General features: G+C 41.2%; 1 protein-coding gene and 1 long non-coding RNA gene across 4 annotated transcripts in view; one reads left to right on the top strand and one right to left on the bottom strand.

Moving 5' to 3' along the window:
• Positions 1-19: 19 nt before the first annotated feature.
• LOC141758299 (uncharacterized) lies at positions 20-13,266 on the bottom strand. Its single transcript, XR_012591858.1, has 3 exons — positions 13,229-13,266; positions 11,792-11,824; positions 20-142 (listed from the first exon to the last, which is right to left on the bottom strand). It is a non-coding gene; the product is annotated as an uncharacterized LOC141758299 (long non-coding RNA).
• The window catches only part of LOC141758296 (stonustoxin subunit alpha-like), a 31,602-nt gene continuing 9,510 nt past the window's right edge, over positions 1,693-23,784 (top strand). Inside the window, exons 1-4 of one of the 3 annotated variants that reach the window (XM_074619541.1) lie at positions 1,693-1,957; positions 3,966-4,065; positions 4,720-6,183; positions 7,336-7,980. In XM_074619541.1, the coding sequence (XP_074475642.1) occupies positions 3,990-4,065; positions 4,720-6,183; positions 7,336-7,886 (2,091 nt within the window). In that variant the 5' untranslated portion in view covers positions 1,693-1,957; positions 3,966-3,989 and the 3' untranslated portion in view covers positions 7,887-7,980. Of the gene's footprint in view, positions 1,958-3,965; positions 4,066-4,719; positions 6,184-7,335; positions 7,981-23,784 lie in introns of those variants that run through there. The other 2 variants (XM_074619542.1, XM_074619539.1) reach the window with 2 other exon arrangements.

Raw genomic sequence — 23,784 nt, 5'->3', positions numbered from 1 at the left:
TTAGCTTAAACATGTCAGCTAAATCGAAATTGAGGGTGAAAAACAGGTTCATATGTCTAGAGATGTAACCAAGCAAAATCTTAAAAATGCTTTTTTAAATTATGCGTTGCAGACGGTGTTTGAAGGGAACACAGGACAAGACCTAACAAGACCCGACTAGATGAGATGTTAAGATCTAACAAGACCTGACTAGATGAGATGTTAAGACCGAGCTACAGGAAATGTTAATGCATTTTGGTGTTGTTTTTTTTGTCGAAGGTGTTCTGATGACGTTTCACAGCAGCTCACTGCTCCTAAATGATTAGGACGGATTAAATGCAGAGGTCACATTTCATATATGTACATGTATGTATAGTATACGATGATTCTAATAAGGTTTACACACACAAGCATGCACCTATACACACACAGCTACACACACTCCAACAAACACATACACACACACACACACACACACACACACACACGAGAGACCCATGCCCATTTTACCTGACTCCACCCTAATAAATAAGTAAAATAAGTTCAGAGAGAGAGCCTCTACATTTATTACACTTTACTTGTGATATGAATAGCACAATTCCATGTATTGGAATAGTTTGTGCATGTTCATACTGGATGTTGATACTGGACGAGGAAGTCGCGGGATGTTTGAGTGTCTTGCTATACATTAGGATTAATTTCTAACATGAGGAAAATAACTTCCTCCAAATAACTCAACCTTCCTTGAATTCCTGGCTGGCTTGTTAAACTTCCTAGAATAACAGTATTTTTTATCTGCAAAAGCTTTCTGTTTTTCTGTTAATTTAACAGTTAGCCAGTAATAATAACTAACACATGAAACCACTCAGGTATGCATGTAACAAAAACACCATGGTCATCAGAAGGTCATGGGAGATTTCCCAGTGTGTCTTCAATTCTATGGAAAAATAAATCACTGAAACAGTAATCACTGCACTAGGTCTGCCCCCTCTCAGTCGATTAGTCCACTAATCAGTCGTTTCGGTCTTTAGTCGATTATCCGTTTTTTTATGCCTATTTTCTTGCTGATTGACTTATTTCCAAGAAACTTGTGAGCACATCTCTGATAAACACCAGATTCAAAGTGGTGCTTTTGTGTGTCTTATGGTTTCTCCTTGTCAAACCTTGACCTTGGGAAGAATGCTTTCCAGTACAACCAGTAAAGAACACATACATACACTGAAAGTATCATCCCATTGGATAAATTCAAACTTTTAATTTGGAACATTTTTAGTGTGTTGCTGTGCTTGTGTGTGACTTATTTCTCCTGCTGTATTCAGGTTTCTCTTACTAAAGCGATCTTGATCTCAATGGGATTAGCTGATAAAGGTTATAGTAACACAACAACAGATCCACCCAAGTCTTCCATGGAATTAAGAAAAAAAACAATACACGTGTCAAAAACTAATCTTTCCATGTGACTCTGACTGTCGTTGTGTGTAACCCGCCCCTCTCCTGCCATCTATCCAATCACAGAGCTGCTTCAAGCCACAACATGCACACAGGTGGCACCTGTCTGATGTATTTAGGAAGGTGCTCTGACAGTAAAGTTACACCTACGACCGACCAGTCAACAGAAGGTAAGAAACGCTAATGTTAACAGCTAATGCTGCTTTTAACTGTGCTCAACTCCTGCTGGTTATTGAAGCCATGTGCTGTTTTATTTACAGGGATTGATATTTACAACCTCTGCTACCCAACGTCCCGGTTAAACCTCTGTTACCCAACGTTCTGGTTAAACCTCTGTTACCCAACGTCCTGGTTGAACCTCTGTTACCCAACGTCCTGGTTGAACCTCTGTTACCCAACGTCCTGGTTGAACCTCTGTTACCCAACGTCCTGGTTAAACCTCTGTTACCCAACGTCCTGGTTGAACCTCTGCTACCCAACGTCCTGGTTGAACCTCTGCTTTTCATCCACCTGCTGTGAGTAATTTGAGGTAATTTGTTTTGGTGCTCTGCTGTTTCAACTGTGTCATTTATTGTCAAAAATGTTTTCCTTTTCCTGTGTCATTCTCATTTATATATATATTTTTAAACTGTTTACATAGATAAACCATTAAGACTTGGTATTTAAACCCTTACCATTCTACCCTCTTTTATAGAGGGGTAGGTTGGGGTCCAGGGGGTGTTTAGGGGGAGATAGCAGGTCAACAGTAGATGTCACATAGAAGTGGTGTACATCATCTGAAAGCTGGGAACCTGGAGATTAATTTGATATGCAGCTCAGCACTGTGTGTCAAGTAGTTATAATCATTAATAAGACATAAAAAAATTAACAAATAAATAAATGTATTAATTAAAATAAGTTATGAAAGTGTGTAAGGGTTTAGAACATAATGATAGAACTATATGATGGTCATCTCCATGCTCTATTATGTCTAATAAGTTGTTGCAGCAGTGTTTGGGTTGATACCATTTGTTACACAGATTTGCTGCTAAATTTAACCGTTTTTTTTACCATTGGAGAATCAATAAATATGATCAATAATCCCTCCAAAATACCACATTAAGACACCAAAACCTTGACGAACACCATAGAAAAAGCCATGCTGTGATTTGGGATCAAAAACTTTTGACATTTTGGAGATTTCTGCAAGAATTTCTGCATTTTTCAGGGAGTGGATGGCGAGCACTTTCTGTTGTGTAAACTGCTCAGAAACCCCCTTATTGTCAATCTAGCTAGGAAAGCCATCCATCCTCTGAATGCTCTAGGTCTCTAGTTTCATCCATCCCTCCTCTGAATGCTCTAGGTCTCTAGTCTGATCCATCCATCCTCTGAATGCTCTAGGTCTCTAGTTTCATCCATCCATCCTCTGAATGCTCTAGGTCTCTAGTCTGATCCATCCATCCTCTGAATGCTGTAGGTCTCTAGTCTGATCCATCCATCCTCTGAATGCTCTAGGTCTCTAGTCTGATCCATCCATCTTTTGAATGCTCTAGGTCTCTAGTCTGATCCATCCATCCTCTGAATGCTCTAGGTCTCTAGTCTGATCCATCCATCCTCTGAATGCTGTAGGTCTCTAGTCTGATCCATCCATCCTCTGAATGCTCTAGGTCTCTAGTCTGATCCATCCATCCTTTGAATGCTCTAGGTCTCTAGTCTGATCCATCCATCCTCTGAATGCTCTAGGTCTCTAGTCTGATCCATCCATCCTCTGAATGCTCTAGGTCTCTAGTCTGATCCATCCATCCTCTGAATGCTCTAGGTCTCTAATTTGTGACTGTAAAGTTTCATGAGGCTGTGATTATCCTAGAGGTCACCACAGGTCATTTTATACAGCAAGGTCCATGAAATGTCTCCTATGGGGACTAACATCATCACACATGAACACAGTTGGGTTCATTGGATCCACCAGAGTCTCAGCTTTACAGTGAGACCCAATCCCGATCCAATGAGCCCAACTGTGTTCATGTGTGATGATGTTAGTCCCCATAGGAGCCGTTTCATTGTAGTGAGACCATTTTTTGGCCTCACTAAGATTCTAACGCTCAGGATGGGTAAAATACAGAAGTCTAATTTCATGTATGTATTTGTATGGATATGACAATGCTAATAAAGTTTAAGTTAAAATAACTCGCTCGCTGTACATTATCCCTTACCTAACATTGGACATTACGTAAACTTAATGTAATGGATAAATAAGTAAAATAAGTTTAGAGAGGGCTGCTGCCAGAATACGTTATGTAAACTGTAATCTCTTAGAGAAAAGTTGGTACATTGATAGTGTATTTGTTTAAACTTTCTATAAGACATTAAAACCCTTTACAGGAACAAGTTCCCTTAACTCTCTCCTGATTTTACCGGTCTCTGTGCGAGATAACAAAACAAACTGACTTGTCTACCAGTCTCTGTGGCAGGGTTGACAGTTCACTCATTTCCTACCTGATCAAAGGTTGGAGGCATCGCTGTACATTGACATATTGTTGTTGAATTTTTACCAACAGCGAGAAGACTTGCCCTCAGACGACATGGCGGTGGCTGCCCTGGGACGACCATTCACCTTAGGAATGTTGTATGACGGTTGCAAAGATGAACTGATACCAGGTAAATCTTGAGGGGAATAAAATAAGTACTTGGTATCTACATATCTGTCTGAGGTCTGACTTCATCAGTTTACAAAGTGCATACAATTATTTAAAGAGTAAGCAAACATCAGACTGAAAATCAGTGTTTTAACTGTCCTGTCCCTGAGGCAACCCTATCTCCTAGAAATTAAATTTAGATACAGCTGATTTGCAACAGCAAATATGTTTTGAAGATTACATAATGCTACCTGGATTACATTTGTTATCAACATGATAAGCAAATGTTGTTAATGAACATATCTGCAAAACTTGCTTTTATTTTAATTTCATTTCATTCATTTCTTACTGTGTGTATGTTATGCACCAATTAACCAAAACAAATTCCTTATATGTGAAAATCTACTTGTCAATAGACCGGATTCTGATTCTGATCTGGCAAATTGTAAAAATGTTGCATGTATCAATAATGTTCACTGACAACATTTCATTAGTTTCCAACCAAAATAATAATATATATCTTGCAATACATCATCTCCTTGTTAAAACTACAGCATTATCAAACTTGTTGTGATCATGTTTAGGCCAGGGGTATCTAACTCGTTTTATTTCATCGGCCACATACAGCCCGATTTGATTTGATTGATTTGCTTTGACATGTGGTCTGTGTTGGTAGGTATCACATTGTGGGATGAAACAGCTCTGCAAAAGAACACCATTAGGACCTCTCACCACAGCAGTAAATTCGAAATAACCACATCTGATTCTATTGAAGACAAGTCCTCCCTGCTGGATGTTGATGCTTCTCTGAAGGCCAGTTTCCTGTGTGGACTGATTGAAGTTGAAGGATCTGCCAAGTATCTGAATGATCATAAGAAATTCAAGAATCAGAGCAGAGTGACGTGTCAGTACAAAGCTACCACCAGCTTCACACAGCTGTCAATGATTGACATTGCAACCATGAATACCCAACAGATAGAGGTTATTGAGAAGGGCTTTGCAACACATGTAGTCACAGGCATCCTTTATGGGGCAAATGCTTTCTTTGTGTTTGACAGTGAGAAGTTGGAAGCCAGCAGCGTTCAGGACATCCAGGGCAGCATGAAAGCTGTGATAAAGAAGATCCCCTCATTTAATATTGAGGGGAAAGTTGACATAAAGCTGTCTGATAAAGAAAAAGAGCTGACTGAGAAATTCTCCTGCAAATTCTTTGGAGACTTCCTTCTTGAGAGCAACCCTTCAACATTTGAAGATGCAGTGAAGACCTACATACAACTTCCAAAGCTACTGGGAGAAAAGGCAGAGAACGGTGTGCCAGTGAAGGTCTGGCTGATGCCACTGAATAATTTGTATTCCAAAGCTGCTGAGCTGACGAGTGAGATCAGCGTTGGAATAGTGAGGAAGGCTGAAGAAGTTCTGGAGGACCTGCATCATCTGGAAAAACGATGCAACGATTCTCTGGAGGACAAGGCAGTGACAGATTTTCCACAAATTCATGAAAAGTTGAGCAGTTTCCAGACACTCTGTGTCGATTTCAGATCTGTACTCCAACAAACCATGGCAAAGAAGCTTCCCTTGATCAGGGCAGGTGAGGAAGATGAGAGCAAATTAAAAGAAGTCTTAGAAGACCGAGACAAGTCACCATTCAGTCACGAGAAATTAACCGAGTGGCTGGATAATAAAGAGAGAGAAATCAACGTCATCCGGTCCTGTGTAGAGACCATGGAGGGAGCAAAGATCGTCCTGAATCAGTCCGAGCTGGACAGAGAGGTTTTTGCACCAGATGTAGAAGATGTTCTGTGCTTTGTTTTCACCTCCCTGGAGAGTGCTGACCCCTGCCTTGATGAGATGGCAAACTACTTGGATTCATCTAATTCAAGATGTACCAATGAAGATCCGTGGTACTTCTCAGGTGAAGTGATAACCAAAATGAGAGACAAAGCCAAAGCTTTCCAAGATCTTCCCAAAGCCTTGAAGAACAGCAGCAGATTCTCTTTCCTTGTAGCTGCCATTGCAAATGAGAAATACAAAGGAGCAAGCATCTACCATTACAAGAACGGCAATCTGGTCACTGATGACTTCTCAAAGCCTGACATCACTGATGTGGAAAATGTAACAGACAGAAGAGATTTAATCTGGTGTAAGTACTTCATTTTTACTGTCATCATCCCTGCACCACTCTATTATTCTCCTTCAGAAACAGGATTGGCCACTCCTTTTATTCTATTACAGACCCCTCTTTGAGCTTTTGTTTTCAAGATTTGTTTAAATTTGTTCACGTTTTTTCAAATCTGTCTTAAAACATTACTCATAAAACAAAATGTACACTGAAACCATTAGTTTTAGCGGTTAATGTTCCTGCTGCCCATACTGGTGGCAAAGAGATCACTTTCTAAAGAGATTAAAGTGATAGTTCCACTTTAAAGTGATATGGGACATAATCTAGCCCCCATTCTGAATGGAAATGTATTTCAAAGTCTTCAGCAGTCTGAGTCAGTCGAATTAAATTGATATGTTCCAACCTGTTTCCTTACTGAGCCAACTGACAAAAGACATGGAATTTGATACTAAAGAGACTGAAAATGGCATCGCGTAAATGTATGCAGTGGTTTTCATTGAGTTTGCGGTCGCAATCTGCAAGTATTAAATATCTGATTTACTAACACAGCTGCTCATAATGTAGTCAGCTCCTTGACTGTAAAAATTACATTTCTATCTGAAATGTAGTAGAGCAGAAGTATAAAGTAACATGAAAAGGAGATGTGAAGTAGTGGAGCATCTCAAATTAGGACTAAAATACAGTTATTGAGGAAATAGTTACAACTGTCAATGTATGTATTAGCATGTGTCTATCTTTTTAAGAAAGACTTGAAAAAAAATATGAACCTATCCTTTCAAATATGTTCATAACAGGGCTGTCAATCAATTAAAATATTTAATCTCGATTAATCGCAAATTAATTGCACATTTTTTATCTGTTCTAAATGTAAGTATTTAATCCTCTTATCAACATGGGAGTGGACAAATATGCTGCTTTATGCAAATGTATGTATATATTTATTATTGTAAATCAATTAACAACACAAATCAATGACAGATATTGATCCAGAAACCCTCACAGGTACTGCATTTAGCATAAAACAATATGCTATATATCTATGCTTGTTAAAACTAATTTGTGTTAACGCGTTATTATCGCGTTAACTTTGACAGTCCTAGTTCATAATAATCAACAAATGTAACTTGTGAACCTGGACACATTGAGATTATGACGTCTTGTTCTCTCCATCAGATGCCTGTGATCTCACCCTGGACCCAGACACAGCCAGCCAGACCCTAACTCTGTCTAAGGACAGCAAGAAGGCGACAAAAGGAGCTGAGCAGTCGTATCCTGACCTCCCACAGAGATTTGTTCATTTTCCTCAGGTTCTGTGCAGAGAGGAGCTGACTGGGCGCTGCTACTGGGAGGTGGAGTGGAGTAATGGCAGCAAGGAGAATGTTGCTGTTGGTGTTTGCTACAGAGGAATGTTCAGGAAAGGAAAAGATGACAGGTGCCTGCTTGGATATAATCTCATGTCCTGGTGTCTCGGACACAAATGGTTTCCACCCAAAGCTACTCTCTATGAAGAGCATAATAAGCAGTGGAATGATTTGCCTTTTCCTGATACTGGCTGCACCCGGCTGGGAGTGTATCTGGACTGGCCTGCCGGCACTCTGTCTTTCTACAAGGTCTCAGCCGACACACTGAGCCACATCCACACCTTCTGCAACAAGTTTTCTGAGCCTGTTTACCCAGCCTTCTTGATTTGGTGTGAATCCAACTACGCGTTCCTGTGTCTGTAAACTTGGCACCACATGATTTAATATAAATTCAGTTCAATTTGATTACAAAATGATTGTTTTTATTGTGAAGCACCAAGATGTTGACACAATGTAAAACAACAACGCAAGAAAATATCTACTGACAAAATACAACTTAAATACAAATACAACAAAATGTAAACACAAGCCATCCCTTTTTATTATTATTATTATTATTATTATTATTATTATTATTATTATTATTAGTAGTAGTAGTAATAGTAGAATTAGGGCTGTCAAAGTAAACACTATAATAACGCGTTAACTTAAATTTGTTTTAACACCACTAATTTATTTAACGTAGTTACGCAACTTGCAATTTTTAGGTTGAAGCAGCTCAGTTTTAAAGCTAGAGTGAAGATACTGGTATAGTATGAAATGCTAGGAGTAGGCAGAGGAGAAAAGGTGAGTTTTGAGGCGGGATTGGAATAGGGGGAGGGAATCAGACTGTCTAATGAGTTTTGGGAGGGAGTTCCAAAGCGTGGGAGCTGCCCTGGAGAATGCTCTGTCCCCAAAGCTGGGGAGTTTGGACTTTGGGGTAGAAAGTAGACCAGCTGAGGTGGGAGAGGGGGGGTGTTGGTGCTGAGGTAGATCTGAGTGTCGTCGGCATAGCAGTGGAAGTCCAGGTTGAAATGGCGGAGGATCTGACCGAGGGGGAATATGTAGATAATGAAAAGGAGTGGACCAAGTACTGAGCCTTGGGGGACACCTTGTGTGACTGTTGATGTGGCAGAAGAGTTGTTGTGAAGGGAGATGAAATGAGAACGGTTGGTGAGGTATGACCGGAGCCAGCTGAGGGCAGTACCTTCGATACCGATGTCTTGGAGTCTGGTGAGTATGATGTTGTGACTCACGGTATCGAAGGCTGCACTCAGGTCCAGGAGGATGAGGAGGTTGAGGGCTCCGGTGTCAGCAGAGGTGAGGAGGTTATTGAGGACTTGGAGGAGTGCAGTTTCTGTGCTGTGGAGGGGGCGAAAGCCAGATTGGAGGGGTTCAAGCAGGTTGTTGGAATGCAGGTGGGATTGGAGCTGTGTGGAGACGAGGCGTTCGAGGGTTTTGGAGAGGAAGGGGAGGTCGGAGATAGGGCGGTAGTGATTGAGACAGGAGGGGTCCAGACCAGGTTTCTTGAGTGTGGGGGTGACAGCAGCAGTTTTGAAGGCGGAGCGGACAGTTCCGTGGGACAGTGAGGAGTTGAAGAGGTCGGTGAGGTAGGGGCATAGGACAGGGAGGCAGGACTTCAGCAGGGGAGTGGGGAGGGGGTTGAGGGAGCAGGTGGTGGGTTTGGATGTGCTGATGAGTTTGGCAATGGTTGCTGAGTCAAGTAGTCAGATTTGGCAGCAGTGATGGCGTCTTTGTAGGTGATGAGGTGAGATTTATAGGCTTCAAGGTGAACAGTGAAAGATGATTTTCTCCAGAGGCGTTCAAGTTGGCGGCCGGTCTGTTTGAGTTTTCTGAGGTGGGGTGTGAACCAAGGGGAGGAGGTGTTGAATGAAACAGTTTTGGTTCTCAGGGGGGTCAGTGAGTTGAGGGAGGCAGACAGGGTGGAGTTGAGGTGGTTGGTGAGATCATCAGGTGAGGTGGGTGGTGGGTCCAGGTGAGGTGGGTGGTGGGTCCAGGTGGAGGGCAGTAGATAGCACTTAACACACACACTTGTTTTTATCTGTTGTGGGGTCCGCTGTTTTTTTGGTCACTTGTGAAGACCACCTTTTCCTCTGTGGTCAGACATGCCTGAAAAAAATCAAGTAAGACCAAGAGCAATTGTTGAAGACTAATATCACTTCAGATCAACAATTGAAAGAACTTTTGTGCCTGATAATGAAATGTGATCGACGTGTCTCAAATGTGTTCTTTTTATCTCGATTGTGCCTCCAATGTGATCGTATCTCAATATGCAAATTGGTAAGGCAGGGCTGGCTGATTGTATGAGCTCTACTTCTTTTCCTGTTTTTGCTGGGCTTGCTTGAGGTAGCAGGAAGAGGCGGAGTCAGGTCACACCATTGAATTACACCTGGCTAATCATAGTGCAAGGCTGACTGGCAGTGCAGGTATAATGTGCCATTAAAAAGTATGCAAGTATGTTTACTCTTTCTAGGCAACAACAACAGATGCAGCTGTTATGTCATTGATTGCACTTTGGAAGGTCAGCGGCAACCGAGGTCAAAGCTGAAATAATGTGAACAGCTCCTGTTGTGGATGGTGTATTATTATTTCCCTCTTGTCTCTACTTGATATTTTTATTTCACTTCTGGCTGTGTGCTTGTTATGTCCTGTATGTAATTGATATAAACATGAGCTATCACTGAATGTAATCACATATTTACTCAATACATTATTAAAATAAATTCATAAAGGTATGACTGTTGTAGTGTTTTGATTCATTGACTCATTGCTCTGAGTAGTTTTTAATGCTTATACGTTTTGTCCCATTTAACCTGTAGTCTCACTTTATGAAGAACTGTCAGGTGGACGGTCACAGGGGCAGATTACGTTGCCTAGAAATGCATCTTATATTTTTTATAATAACGCAGAACTAATCATTTATTGTAATGATGAATAATATCGACCTTGTTGTGTCTTCTTATTGACAGAATAAGAAGCCAACAAGATAAGAACACAGATTTGTGGTCTTTTTATTTATTTATAGGCTAATAACATCGGACTCTTTGTCCACATACCGTTAAATATGCACTTCTGTCACGTCATGTAAATAAACCACGTATCATCAGCTGTCCAGATCAGACTAGAGACGTAACTGCTGAAAAGATGGGGGACTAGTTACTTGCTATCTTCCGACGTTTGTGTTTTTTAAACAGAAAACACAGGTTTTATACTGCGATATTTACTGAAAATGACATGTTGAGGTTTGGACTAAACAAACATTGTGAAGGTGTCACTTTGGGTCATTACGACGCCATTTCTCACTATTTTTACAACACAAAAAAAATCAATCGATTAATGGATAAATAAATCAGCAGATTAATCCATCATGAAAATAATCATTAGTTAATAGTTCAAAATGAGCTCCAGCTCAACCGACTACACCAGTAAAATCATAATAAAACAATAAGTAGTAGTTATAGTTTAATACTTTAACATTTTACTGATTAAACTGACATAATTTTACTGAAGGAACATTTTCAATGATTTCAGCTGAAATTACTGTGTTGCCCTCTTCTTATATCGGCCCATTTTACCTGAACATTGTGTCGTAGCTCAAGAGGGAACCTGCTGATACTCTCATTATTACAAAACAATTATACATTTCACATTTTTTAATAAATAAATATTTAAGAGAATAATAGCACAATTCCATGTATTGTAATAGTTTGTGCATGGTCATACTGGATGTTGATACTGGACGAGGAAGTCGTAGATACCTTCGGGATGTTTGAGTTTCTTATTATCCATTAGGGTTAATTTCTAACATGAGGAAAATGACTTCCTCCAAATTACTCAACCATCCTTGAATTCCTGGCTGTGCCACTGACATGGTTGGTAGTCTCAGTGTAGGGAAGGGGAGCTGGGTTTTGTTAAACTTCCTGGAGTAAATGTAAATTATTAACGCAATGAGTGCAGCCATGGTTAACTCTTCAACTGTCCTCTACTCCACTGTTACTGTGGAAACATTTGGAAGCCGGTGTAACTTGAAAAGTTGAAATTTAAAAAACACCTTGGTGAAAAGTCTTTTTTAGATACTGACCTGTTTTAACTTAAACATGTCAGCTAAATCTGGCAACATACCCACAATACTTTTACACAGAAGTTACACAGAAAATGAGGTTGAAAAACAGGTTCATAAGTCTAGAGATGTAACCAAGCAAAATCTTAAAAATCCTTTTTTAAATTATGCGTTGCAGACGGTGTTTGATGGGAACACAAGACAAGACCTAACGAGACCCGACTAGATGAGATGTTAAGACCTAACTAGACCCGACCGGACGAGATGTTAAGACCTAACAAGACCCGACGAGACGAGATGTTAAGACCTAACAAGACCCGACTAGATGAGATGTTAAGACCTAACGAGACCCAACTAGACGAGATGTTAAGACCTAACAAGACCCGACTAGATGAAATGTTAAGACCTAACAAGACCCGACGAGATGAGATGTTAAGACCTAACGAGACCCGACTAGACGAGATGTTAAGACCTAACGAGACCCAACTAGACGAGATGTTAAGACCTAACAAGACCCGACGAGACGAGATGTTAAGACCGAGCTACAGGAAATGTTAATGTATTTTGGTGTTGTTTTTTTGTCGAAGGTGTTCTGATGACGTTTCACAGCAGCTCACTGCTCCTAAATGATTAGGATGGATTAAATGCAGAGGTCACATTTCATATATGTACATGTATATATAGCATACGATGATTCTAACAAGGTTTACACACACAAGCATGCACCTATACACACACACACACACACACACATACACACCCATACAACATTGTCAGTTACTTTTTAAATGCATTACTCAATGAAATATTTGTTCAACTTTTTAATGCATGAAATGTATTTATGGTGTTGTTACTATGTCACACCAAAGACAATAGTTAGTGTTCATTCACTGTTAAAATGATTTCAGCTGAAATTACTGTGTTGCCCTCTTTTTATATCGGCCCATTTTACCTGAACATTGTGTCGTAGCTCAAGAGGGAACCTGCTGATACTCTCATTATTACAAAACAATTATACTTTTCACATTTTTTAACAAATAAATATTTAAGAGAATAATAGCACAATTCCATGTATTGTAATAGTTTGTGCATGGTCATACTGGATGTTGATACTGGACGAGGAAGTCGTAGATACCTTCGGGATGTTTGAGTTTCTTATCATCCATTAGGGTTAATTTCTAACATGAGAAAAATAACTTCCTCCAAATTACTCAACCATCTTTGAATTCCTGGCTGTGCCACGGACATGGTTGGTAGTCTCAGTGTAGGGAAGGGGAGCTGGGTTTTGTTAAACTTCCTGGAGTAAATGTAAATTATTAACGCAATGAGTGCAGCCATGGTTAACTCTTCAACTGTCCTCTACTCCACTGTTACTGTGGAAACATTTGGAAGCCGGTGTAACTTGAAAAGTTGAAATTTAAAAAACACCTTGGTGAAAAGTCTTTTTTAGATACTGACCTGTTTTAACTTAAACATGTCAGCTAAATCTGGCAACATACCCACAATACTTTTACACAGAAGTTACACAGAAAATGAGGTTGAAAAACAGGTTCATAAGTCTAGAGATGTAACCAAGCAAAATCTTAAAAATCCTTTTTTAAATTATGCGTTGCAGACGGTGTTTGATGGGAACACAAGACAAGACCTAACGAGACCCGACTAGATGAGATGTTAAGACCTAACTAGACCCGACCGGACGAGATGTTAAGACCTAACAAGACCCGACTAGATGAGATGTTAAGACCTTACAAGACCCGACTAGACGAGATGTTAAGACCTAACGAGACCCGACTAGATGAGATGTTAAGACCTAACAAGACCCGACGAGAAGAGATGTTAAGACCTAACAAGACCCGACTAGATGAGATGTGAAGACCTAACAAGACCCGACTAGATGAGATGTTAAGACCTAACAAGACCCGACGAGACGAGATGTTAAGACCTAACAAGACCCGACTAGATGAGATGTTAAGACCTAACGAGACCCAACTAGACGAGATGTTAAGACCTAACAAGACCCGACTAGATGAAATGTTAAGACCTAACAAGACCCGACTAGATGAGATGTTAAGACCTAACGAGACCCAACTAGATGAGATGTTAAGACCTAACGAGACCCGACTAGACGAGATGTTAAGACCTAACGAGACCCGACTAGATGAGATGTTAAGACCTAACAAGACCCGACTAGATGAGATGTTAAGACCTAAGGAGACCCGACTAGACGAGATGTTAAGACCTAACAAGACCCGACTAGATGAGATGTTAAGACCTAACGAGACCCAACTAGACGAGATGTTAAGACCTAACAAGACCTGACTAGATGAGATGTTAAGACCTAACAAGACCCGACTAGACGAGATGTTAAGACCTAACGAGACCCGACTAGATGAGATGTTAAGACCTAACGAGACCCGACGAGATGAGATGTTACGACCTAACAAGACCCGACTAGATGAGATGTTAAGACCTAACGAGACCCGACTAGACGAGATGTTAAGACCTAACAAGACCCGACGAGACGAGATGTTAAGACCTAACAAGACCCGACTAGATGAAATGTTAAGACCTAACGAGACCCGACTAGACGAGATGTTAAGACCTAACAAGACCCGACTAGATGAGATGTTAAGTCCTAACAAGACCCGACTAGATGAGATGTTAAGACCTAATGAGACCCGACTAGACGAGATGTTAAGACCTAACAAGACCCGACTAGATGAGATGTTAAGACCTAACGAGACCCAACTAGATGAGATGTTAAGACCTAACAAGACCTGACTAGATGAGATGTTAAGACCTAACAAGACCCGACTAGACAAGATGTTAAGACCTAACGAGACCCAACTAGACGAGATGTTAAGACCTAACAAGACCCGACTAGATGAAATGTTAAGACCTAACAATACCCGACTAGATGAGATGTTAAGACCTAACGAGACCCAACTAGATGAGATGTTAAGACCTAACGAGACCCGACTAGACGAGATGTTAAGACCTAACGAGACCCGACTAGATGAGATGTTAAGACCTAACAAGACCCGACTAGATGAGATGTTAAGACCTAATGAGACCCGACTAGACGAGATGTTAAGACCTAACAAGACCCGACTAGATGAGATGTTAAGACCTAACGAGACCCAACTAGACGAGATGTTAAGACCTAACAAGACCTGACTAGAGGAGATGTTAAGACCTAACAAGACCCGACTAGACGAGATGTTAAGACCTAACGAGACCCGACTAGATGAGATGTTTATTTATTTATTTATTTAAAAAGGATCCCCATTAGCTGATACCAATGGCACCAGCTAGTCTTCCTGGGGTCCGAAATCATGTACATTAATTTATCACATACATACTATATACAACATCACATTTGTGTTACACTAATAACACTCAAATTTTCAAACATATATAAATTTCAAATTTCAAATTTCAAATTCATACACAAATCTTCCACAATTTTTTTTTTTTTTTTTTTTTTTTTTTTGTTTAGCCTCAAGGCCCATCATCAGGGAAAAAGGAACAAAGAAAACAAAGAAAACCATACATGACCAACACTGGACTATCGATCAGCTGTTTAAGTAATGTATTCGTAGATGGTATTTGAATGTGGATTTGTTAGAGGATTGACGGATGTGAAGAGGGCAGCTATTCCAGTGAGTGATGGCGCGGTAAATGACCGTCTTTTTTAAGGCATTCGATTTTGGGTGAGGTAACATGAGTTGGCCATCACCCGCTGTTCTAGTGAAATGACTGTGAACGTCCCTGCATCTGCTAATTTGACTGTATAAAAACTCGGGTTTAGTAGAATAAATGCTGTTACTAAAGAATGTCGCTGTGCTTAAGGCAAGTCTTTTCTCTACTGGTAACCATGACAGTTTATGATGCATGCTGTCTGTGTTCGTTCTCATGGGGCAGTGTAACACAAGTCTTGCAGCTCTGTTTTGTGCAATTTGTAGTTTCCGCAGTATGCTTTTCGGTGCAGAAGACCATACAGGTGAGCAATAGTCCAGGTGGCTTAAACTTAAAGATTTAACTACTTGTCCCAGAACGTGTGCTGGAACATACGGAAGGCATTTTTTTGCCATGGAGATACCATTTCCCATTTTCCTGACAATTGTTTCTATGTGCTCGACCCATGACAGTTGATTGTCTATGGTTAGTCCCAGTAATGTGACCTTATCCACCTGCTGTATAGGTTCACTGTCCAAGTAGAGATTCATTGTGGGCATAGATGACAGCTTATGACTAGATCCAAAAATAATGGATTTGGTTTTTGAGATATTTAGTACCAACTTATTTTGTTTTATCCAATCGTAGACCAAGTTTAGGTCTGAAGATAGAACTTGGTCTAGTTCGCCGCTTGTATTTGCTGCGTAATACAGTGTGGAATCATCGGCGTACATTTGTATACTGGCTTTATGCAATACAGATGGCAAGTCATTTGTGAAGATGGAGTACAGGAGAGGTCCAAGACAGCTGCCCTGCGGCAGGCCACAGTTAAGCCCTTTACTGTTAGACATGCTGCCATTGTAATACACCCTTTGTGTTCTGCATAAAAGATAATTCTTCATAAATGTGATTGCAGTTGATCTAAATCCATAACGTTGTAGTTTATTAATTAAAAGGTCATGATCTATGACATCAAATGCCGCGCTGAAATCCAGTAACACTGCACCTGTTATCCTAGAATTATCTATCTCTTTTAGCCAGTCGTCTGTCATTTGCGTTAGTGCAGAACAAGTGGAGTAGTGATGTCTGTAAGCATGTTGAAATCTAGTGTACAGGCCATTACAGTCAAAGTAATCTTGTATTTGTGAATGGACTATTCTCTCCATCAGTTTGCTTAGTACAGGGAGAATACTGATGGGTCTGCTGTTCTGCCCAGTAAATGTTAATCTGCCATCTTTAGGTAAGGGAATTATTTTACCTTCTTTCCAAATACTAGGATATATACCTTCCATTAGACATTTATTTAATATGTGACATATGGGACCAGAAATGTAATCGGCTGAGAGACAAAGTACCTTACTGTCCAGCATATCAGTGCCTACGGAGCCATAATCAGGAAGGGCTTTTAACAACTTCCTTACTTCACTCTCATCCACACTGTTAAACTGAAATGAACAACTTTTGTTAATCATTATATTTTTACTTATAAGGTTGAGAGTATTGGAATCCATGTTGCTCATATTCTTCCTTAGTGCATCGACCTTATTCACAAAGTAATCATTAAAATAATTGGCTATGTCAAATGGTTTAGTCAAAAACCTGCCATCCGACTGAACAAAAGAAGGGCTCCCAGTTTTATTTCTCCCCATTATTTCATTTAAGGTTCTCCAGAGTTCTTTACCATCTAGTTTCACTGCATTTATTTTATTTTTATAATATTCCTTTTTCATGCTTTTATTCTGTTTCGTCACTCGGTTTCTCAATTGACAATATTTTAGTCTGTCTTCCACAGATCCTGACTTTGCTAATGTGGATTTGGCTTTGTCTCTCTGTTTCATAAGGTCTTTTAAAGACTCATTCAACCATGGAGCTGGTCTGGATTTGGCAGTATACTTCTTCATGGGAGCATGGTTGTCGACAATCCTCATAAAGATGTTCATAAAAATATGTAAAGAAGCCTCAGGCTCCTGTGTAGCATACACATCGGCCCAGTTTACATTCCTGACATCCTCCAAAAAACGTTCTGAGATGAATTTCTTATACATTCTCTTATTAATAATTTTGACACCACATTTAGGAATTTTGGTTCTCCTGGTAATAGCTATAATGTTATGGTCACTGAACCCTACAGGTAGAGAGACTGGTTTAGTGCAGCGCTCAGGAGCATTTGTGTAAATATGGTCGATGCAAGTGGCAGATGTATGACCAGCACTGTTAGTACAGACTCTGGTCGGTTGAGAAATCATCTGTGATAGATTACAAGCACTGACTAGTGACACCATCTTCTTTTTCATCGGGCATTGACTTGCAAGCCAGTCAATATTCATGTCCCCTAATATGAAAATTTCACCATTCACATCTGCAGCTCTGTCAATTAGTTCACATAAGTCATTCAGATAATGAGTATCAGTTCCTGGAGGCCTGTAGCAACAGCCTATCAAGATTGGTTTTAAGTGAGGAAGATGTACTCTAACCCATAAGGATTCTAAGTTATTTGGCATGAGCTCAGCACACAGTGTTGCAGGAAAATTGTTTTTTATATATATCGCTACTCCACCTCCATGTATATTTCTGTCCCTCCTGAAGATGTTATAGCCATCAATAGATACCTCAGCATTCTGGATAGTTACATCCAAGTGGGTCTCAGACACAGCCAAGATGTGGATGGTGTTATTCTGAGTGAGATTGTTCAGTTCATGTACCTTATTTCTGACACTGCAGATATTCAAATGAGCCATAATAAGGCCCTTTGTAGGAGATGTTAACATGCTGAAAATCATAATTTTAAATATGTTCTTACATTTTTTTGGTTTGTATAAACTGTGATGGCATTTAGTGGTTTGAAATGAATCACAGAAAATAATATGGAATGAGAGCGTTTGTTAGTCATTGTCTGTGTGGTTATCTCCAAGATGTTAGAATGCAGTAGAGATAGTAACCTGCATGGAATAATCCTACCTCCATGATAGTCCCAGCAGCAGGTCATTTATTCACCAAACTTATCCAGTTCATTGCTGTCTCTTATATAGAGAACTTTTGCTGCCTCTGGCGTCGATCCATTCAACTTAATGAATACTTTGCAATTCATAGTCCAAGTTGCCTGGATCTTGTTTTGTTTTCTTAATATGCGTGCTCGTCTAGCGATGTCCGCGTTCTTCTTGGTGAGGTGTTCATTGATGTACACATTAGACCCCTTTAGTTTCCTTCCTTGCCTGAGGAGCGCATACTTTTTCTTCCTGTTGGTGAAGCGGATTAATATTGCTGGTGGCGCATCTTTGTTTTTGCTGGGCAGAGTGTGACAGGCTTCGATGTCATCGCTGTCAACAAGAATGTTTTTACTCTCCAAGAAGCCCACTACTTGTTGTTCCAGTGACTCTTTTTCGGCCTCGGAAACATCGACCCCGCGCCGGGCAGCGGTTTCCACGGAGGCCGCTGCCACCCTGGCATAGGACTGATGCCTCGTCTTCAGGCCGCTGATGATTAGATCGTTCATCCGTGAGTATTGTTCGAGATCAGACACTCGATTCTCCAGGAATGTAATCTTTATGTCTTTTTCCATGTTTTGCTTTTTAAGTGATTGGACTTCTCCCATCAGCTCCATTATCCTCTTTTGTTGAACGGCAACCGTTGCGAGCTCGGCTGACATGAAGTCGAGCGATTTTTTAATCTCTTCCATCTCCTCATCGGGGATGGTTGCAGGTTTCCTCGGCATTTTGCTGTGCCGCAAGCAGTTCAAGTGTGTGTGAATTACGATATTAAGTCACCGAGTCACGATATTGGGCAAATAGAACAGCAACAGCTTCCGCGTTGTTAAGACCTAACGAGACCCGACGAGATGAGATGTTACGACCTAACAAGACCCGACTAGATGAGATGTTAAGACCTAACGAGACCCGACTAGACGAGATGTTAAGACCTAACAAGACCCGACGAGACGAGATGTTAAGACCTAACAAGACCCGACTAGATGAAATGTTAAGACCTAACGAGACCAGACTAGACGAGATGTTAAGACCTAACAAGACCCGACTAGATGAGATGTTAAGACCTAATGAGACCCGACTAGACGAGATGTTAAGACCTAACAAGACCCGACTAGATGAGATGTTAAGACCTAACGAGACCCAACTAGATGAGATGTTAAGACCTAACAAGACCTGACTAGATGAGATGTTACGACCTAACGAGACCCGACTAGATGAGATGTTAAGACCTAACAAGACCCGACGAGAAGAGATGTTAAGACCTAACAAGACCCGACTAGATGAGATGTGAAGACCTAACGAGACCCGACTAGACGAGATGTTAAGACCTAACAAGACCCGACGAGACGAGATGTTAAGACCTAACAAGACCCGACTAGATGAAATGTTAAGACCTAACGAGACCCGACTAGACGAGATGTTAAGACCTAACGAGACCCAACTAGATGAGATGTTAAGACCTAACAAGACCCGACTAGATGAGATGTTAAGACCTAATGAGACCCGACTAGACGAGATGTTAAGACCTAACAAGACCCGACTAGATGAGATGTTAAGACCTAACGAGACCCAACTAGATGAGATGTTAAGACCTAACAAGACCTGACTAGATGAGATGTTAAGACCTAACAAGACCCGACTAGACAAGATGTTAAGACCTAACGAGACCCAACTAGACGAGATGTTAAGACCTAACAAGACCCGACTAGATGAAATGTTAAGACCTAACAAGACCCGACTAGATGAGATGTTAAGACCTAACGAGACCCAACTAGATGAGATGTTAAGACCTAACGAGACCCGACTAGACGAGATGTTAAGACCTAACGAGACCCGACTAGATGAGATGTTAAGACCTAACAAGACCCGACTAGATGAGATGTTAAGACCTAATGAGACCCGACTAGACGAGATGTTAAGACCTAACGAGACCCGACTAGATGAGATGTTAAGACCTAACAAGACCCGACTAGATGAGATGTTAAGACCTAACGAGACCCAACTAGATGAGATGTTAAGACCTAACAAGACCTGACTAGATGAGATGTTAAGACCTAATGAGACCCGACTAGACGAGATGTTAAGACCTAACAAGACCCGACTAGACAAGATGTTAAGACCTAACGAGACCCGACTAGATGAGATGTTACGACCTAACGAGACCCGACTAGATGAGATGTTAAGACCTAACAAGACCCGACGAGAAGAGATGTTAAGACCTAACAAGACCCGACTAGATGAGATGTGAAGACCTAACGAGACCCGACTAGACGAGATGTTAAGACCTAACAAGACCCGACGAGACGAGATGTTAAGACCTAACAAGACCCGACTAGATGAAATGTTAAGACCTAACGAGACCCGACTAGACGAGATGTTAAGACCTAACGAGACCCAACTAGATGAGATGTTAAGACCTAACAAGACCCGACTAGATGAGATGTTAAGACCTAACGAGACCCAACTAGATGAGATGTTAAGACCTAACGAGACCCGACTAGACGAGATGTTAAGACCTAACGAGACCCGACTAGATGAGATGTTAAGACCTAACAAGACCCGACTAGATGAGATGTTAAGACCTAATGAGACCCGACTAGACGAGATGTTAAGACCTAACGAGACCCGACTAGATGAGATGTTAAGACCTAACAAGACCCGACTAGATGAGATGTTAAGACCTAACGAGACCCAACTAGATGAGATGTTAAGACCTAACAAGACCTGACTAGATGAGATGTTAAGACCTAATGAGACCCGACTAGACGAGATGTTAAGACCTAACAAGACCCGACTAGACAAGATGTTAAGACCTAACGAGACCCGACTAGATGAGATGTTACGACCTAACGAGACCCGACTAGATGAGATGTTAAGACCTAACAAGACCCGACGAGAAGAGATGTTAAGACCTAACAAGACCCGACTAGATGAGATGTGAAGACCTAACGAGACCCGACTAGACGAGATGTTAAGACCTAACAAGACCCGACGAGACGAGATGTTAAGACCTAACAAGACCCGACTAGATGAAATGTTAAGACCTAACGAGACCCGACTAGACGAGATGTTAAGACCTAACGAGACCCAACTAGATGAGATGTTAAGACCTAACAAGACCCGACTAGATGAGATGTTAAGACCTAACAAGACCCGACTAGATGAGATGTTAAGACCTAACGAGACCCAACTAGATGAGATGTTAAGACCTAACGAGACCCAACTAGATGAGATGTTAAGACCTAACAAGACCCGACTAGATGAGATGTTAAGACCTAACAAGACCCGACTAGATGAGATGTTAAGACCTAACGAGACCCAACTAGATGAGATGTTAAGACCTAACAAGACCCGACTAGATGAGATGTTAAGACCTAACAAGACCCGACTAGACAAGATGTTAAGACCTAACGAGACCCAACTAGACGAGATGTTAAGACCTAACAAGACCCGACTAGATGAAATGTTAAGACCTAACAAGACCCGACTAGATGAGATGTTAAGACCTAATGAGACCCAACTAGATGAGATGTTAAGACCTAACGAGACCCGACTAGACGAGATGTTAAGACCTAACGAGACCCGACTAGATGAGATGTTAAGACCTAACAAGACCCGACTAGATGAGATGTTAAGACCTAATGAGACCCGACTAGACGAGATGTTAAGACCTAACGAGACCCGACTAGATGAGATGTTAAGACCTAACGAGACCCAACTAGACGAGATGTTAAGACCTAACAAGACCTGACTAGATGAGATGTTAAGACCTAACAAGACCCGACTAGACGAGATGTTAAGACCTAACGAGACCCGACTAGATGAGATGTTAAGACCTAACGAGACCCGACGAGATGAGATGTTACGACCTAACAAGACCCGACTAGATGAGATGTTAAGACCTAACGAGACCCGACTAGACGAGATGTTAAGACCTAACAAGACCCGACGAGACGAGATGTTAAGACCTAACAAGACCCGACTAGACGAGATGTTAAGACCTAACAAGACCCGACTAGATGAGATGTTAAGACCTAACGAGACCCAACTAGATGAGATGTTAAGACCTAACAAGACCTGACTAGATGAGATGTTAAGACCTAATGAGACCCGACTAGACGAGATGTTAAGACCTAACAAGACCCGACTAGACAAGATGTTAAGACCTAACGAGACCCGACTAGATGAGATGTTAAGACCTAACAAGACCCGACGAGATGAGATGTTACGACCTAACGAGACCCGACTAGATGAGATGTTAAGACCTAACAAGACCCGACGAGATGAGATGTTAAGACCTAACGAGACCCGACTAGACGAGATGTTAAGACCTAACAAGACCCGACGAGATGAGATGTTAAGACCTAACGAGACCCGACTAGATGAGATGTTAAGACCTAACGAGACCCGACTAGATGAGATGTTAAGACCTAACGAGACCCGACTAGACGAGATGTTAAGACCTAACAAGACCCGACGAGATGAGATGTTAAGACCTAACGAGACCCGACTAGATGAGATGTTAAGACCTAACGAGACCCGACTAGATGAGATGTTAAGACCTAACGAGACCCGACGAGATGAGATGTTACGACCTAACGAGACCCGACTAGATGAGATGTTAAGACCTAACGAGACCCGACTAGACGAGATGTTAAGACCTAACAAGACCCGACGAGACGAGATGTTAAGACCTAACAAGACCCGACTAGATGAAATGTTAAGACCTAACGAGACCCGACTAGACGAGATGTTAAGACCTAACGAGACCCAACTAGATGAGATGTTAAGACCTAACAAGACCCGACTAGATGAGATGTTAAGACCTAATGAGACCCGACTAGACGAGATGTTAAGACCTAACAAGACCCGACTAGATGAGATGTTAAGACCTAACGAGACCCAACTAGATGAGATGTTAAGACCTAACAAGACCTGACTAGATGAGATGTTAAGACCTAACAAGACCCGACTAGACAAGATGTTAAGACCTAACGAGACCCGACTAGATGAGATGTTAAGACCTAACAAGACCCGACGAGATGAGATGTTACGACCTAACGAGACCCGACTAGATGAGATGTTAAGACCTAACAAGACCCGACGAGATGAGATGTTAAGACCTAACGAGACCCGACTAGACGAGATGTTAAGACCTAACAAGACCCGACGAGATGAGATGTTAAGACCTAACGAGACCCGACTAGATGAGATGTTAAGACCTAACGAGACCCGACTAGATGAGATGTTAAGACCTAACGAGACCCGACTAGACGAGATGTTAAGACCTAACAAGACCCGACGAGATGAGATGTTAAGACCTAACGAGACCCGACTAGACGAGATGTTAAGACCTAACGAGACCCAACTAGACGAGATGTTAAGACCTAACAAGACCCGACGAGACGAGATGTTAAGACCTAACGAGACCCAACTAGACGAGATGTTAAGACCTAACAAGACCCGACGAGACGAGATGTTAAGACCGAGCTACAGGAAATGTTAATGTATTTTGGTGTTGTTTTTTGTCGAAGGTGTT

The sequence above is a fragment of the Sebastes fasciatus genome, chromosome 20 (assembly GCF_043250625.1).
Source record: "Sebastes fasciatus isolate fSebFas1 chromosome 20, fSebFas1.pri, whole genome shotgun sequence".
NCBI classification, from domain to species: Eukaryota; Metazoa; Chordata; class Actinopteri; order Perciformes; family Sebastidae; genus Sebastes; species Sebastes fasciatus.
This window is presented reverse-complemented; position numbering and strand designations above follow the sequence as displayed.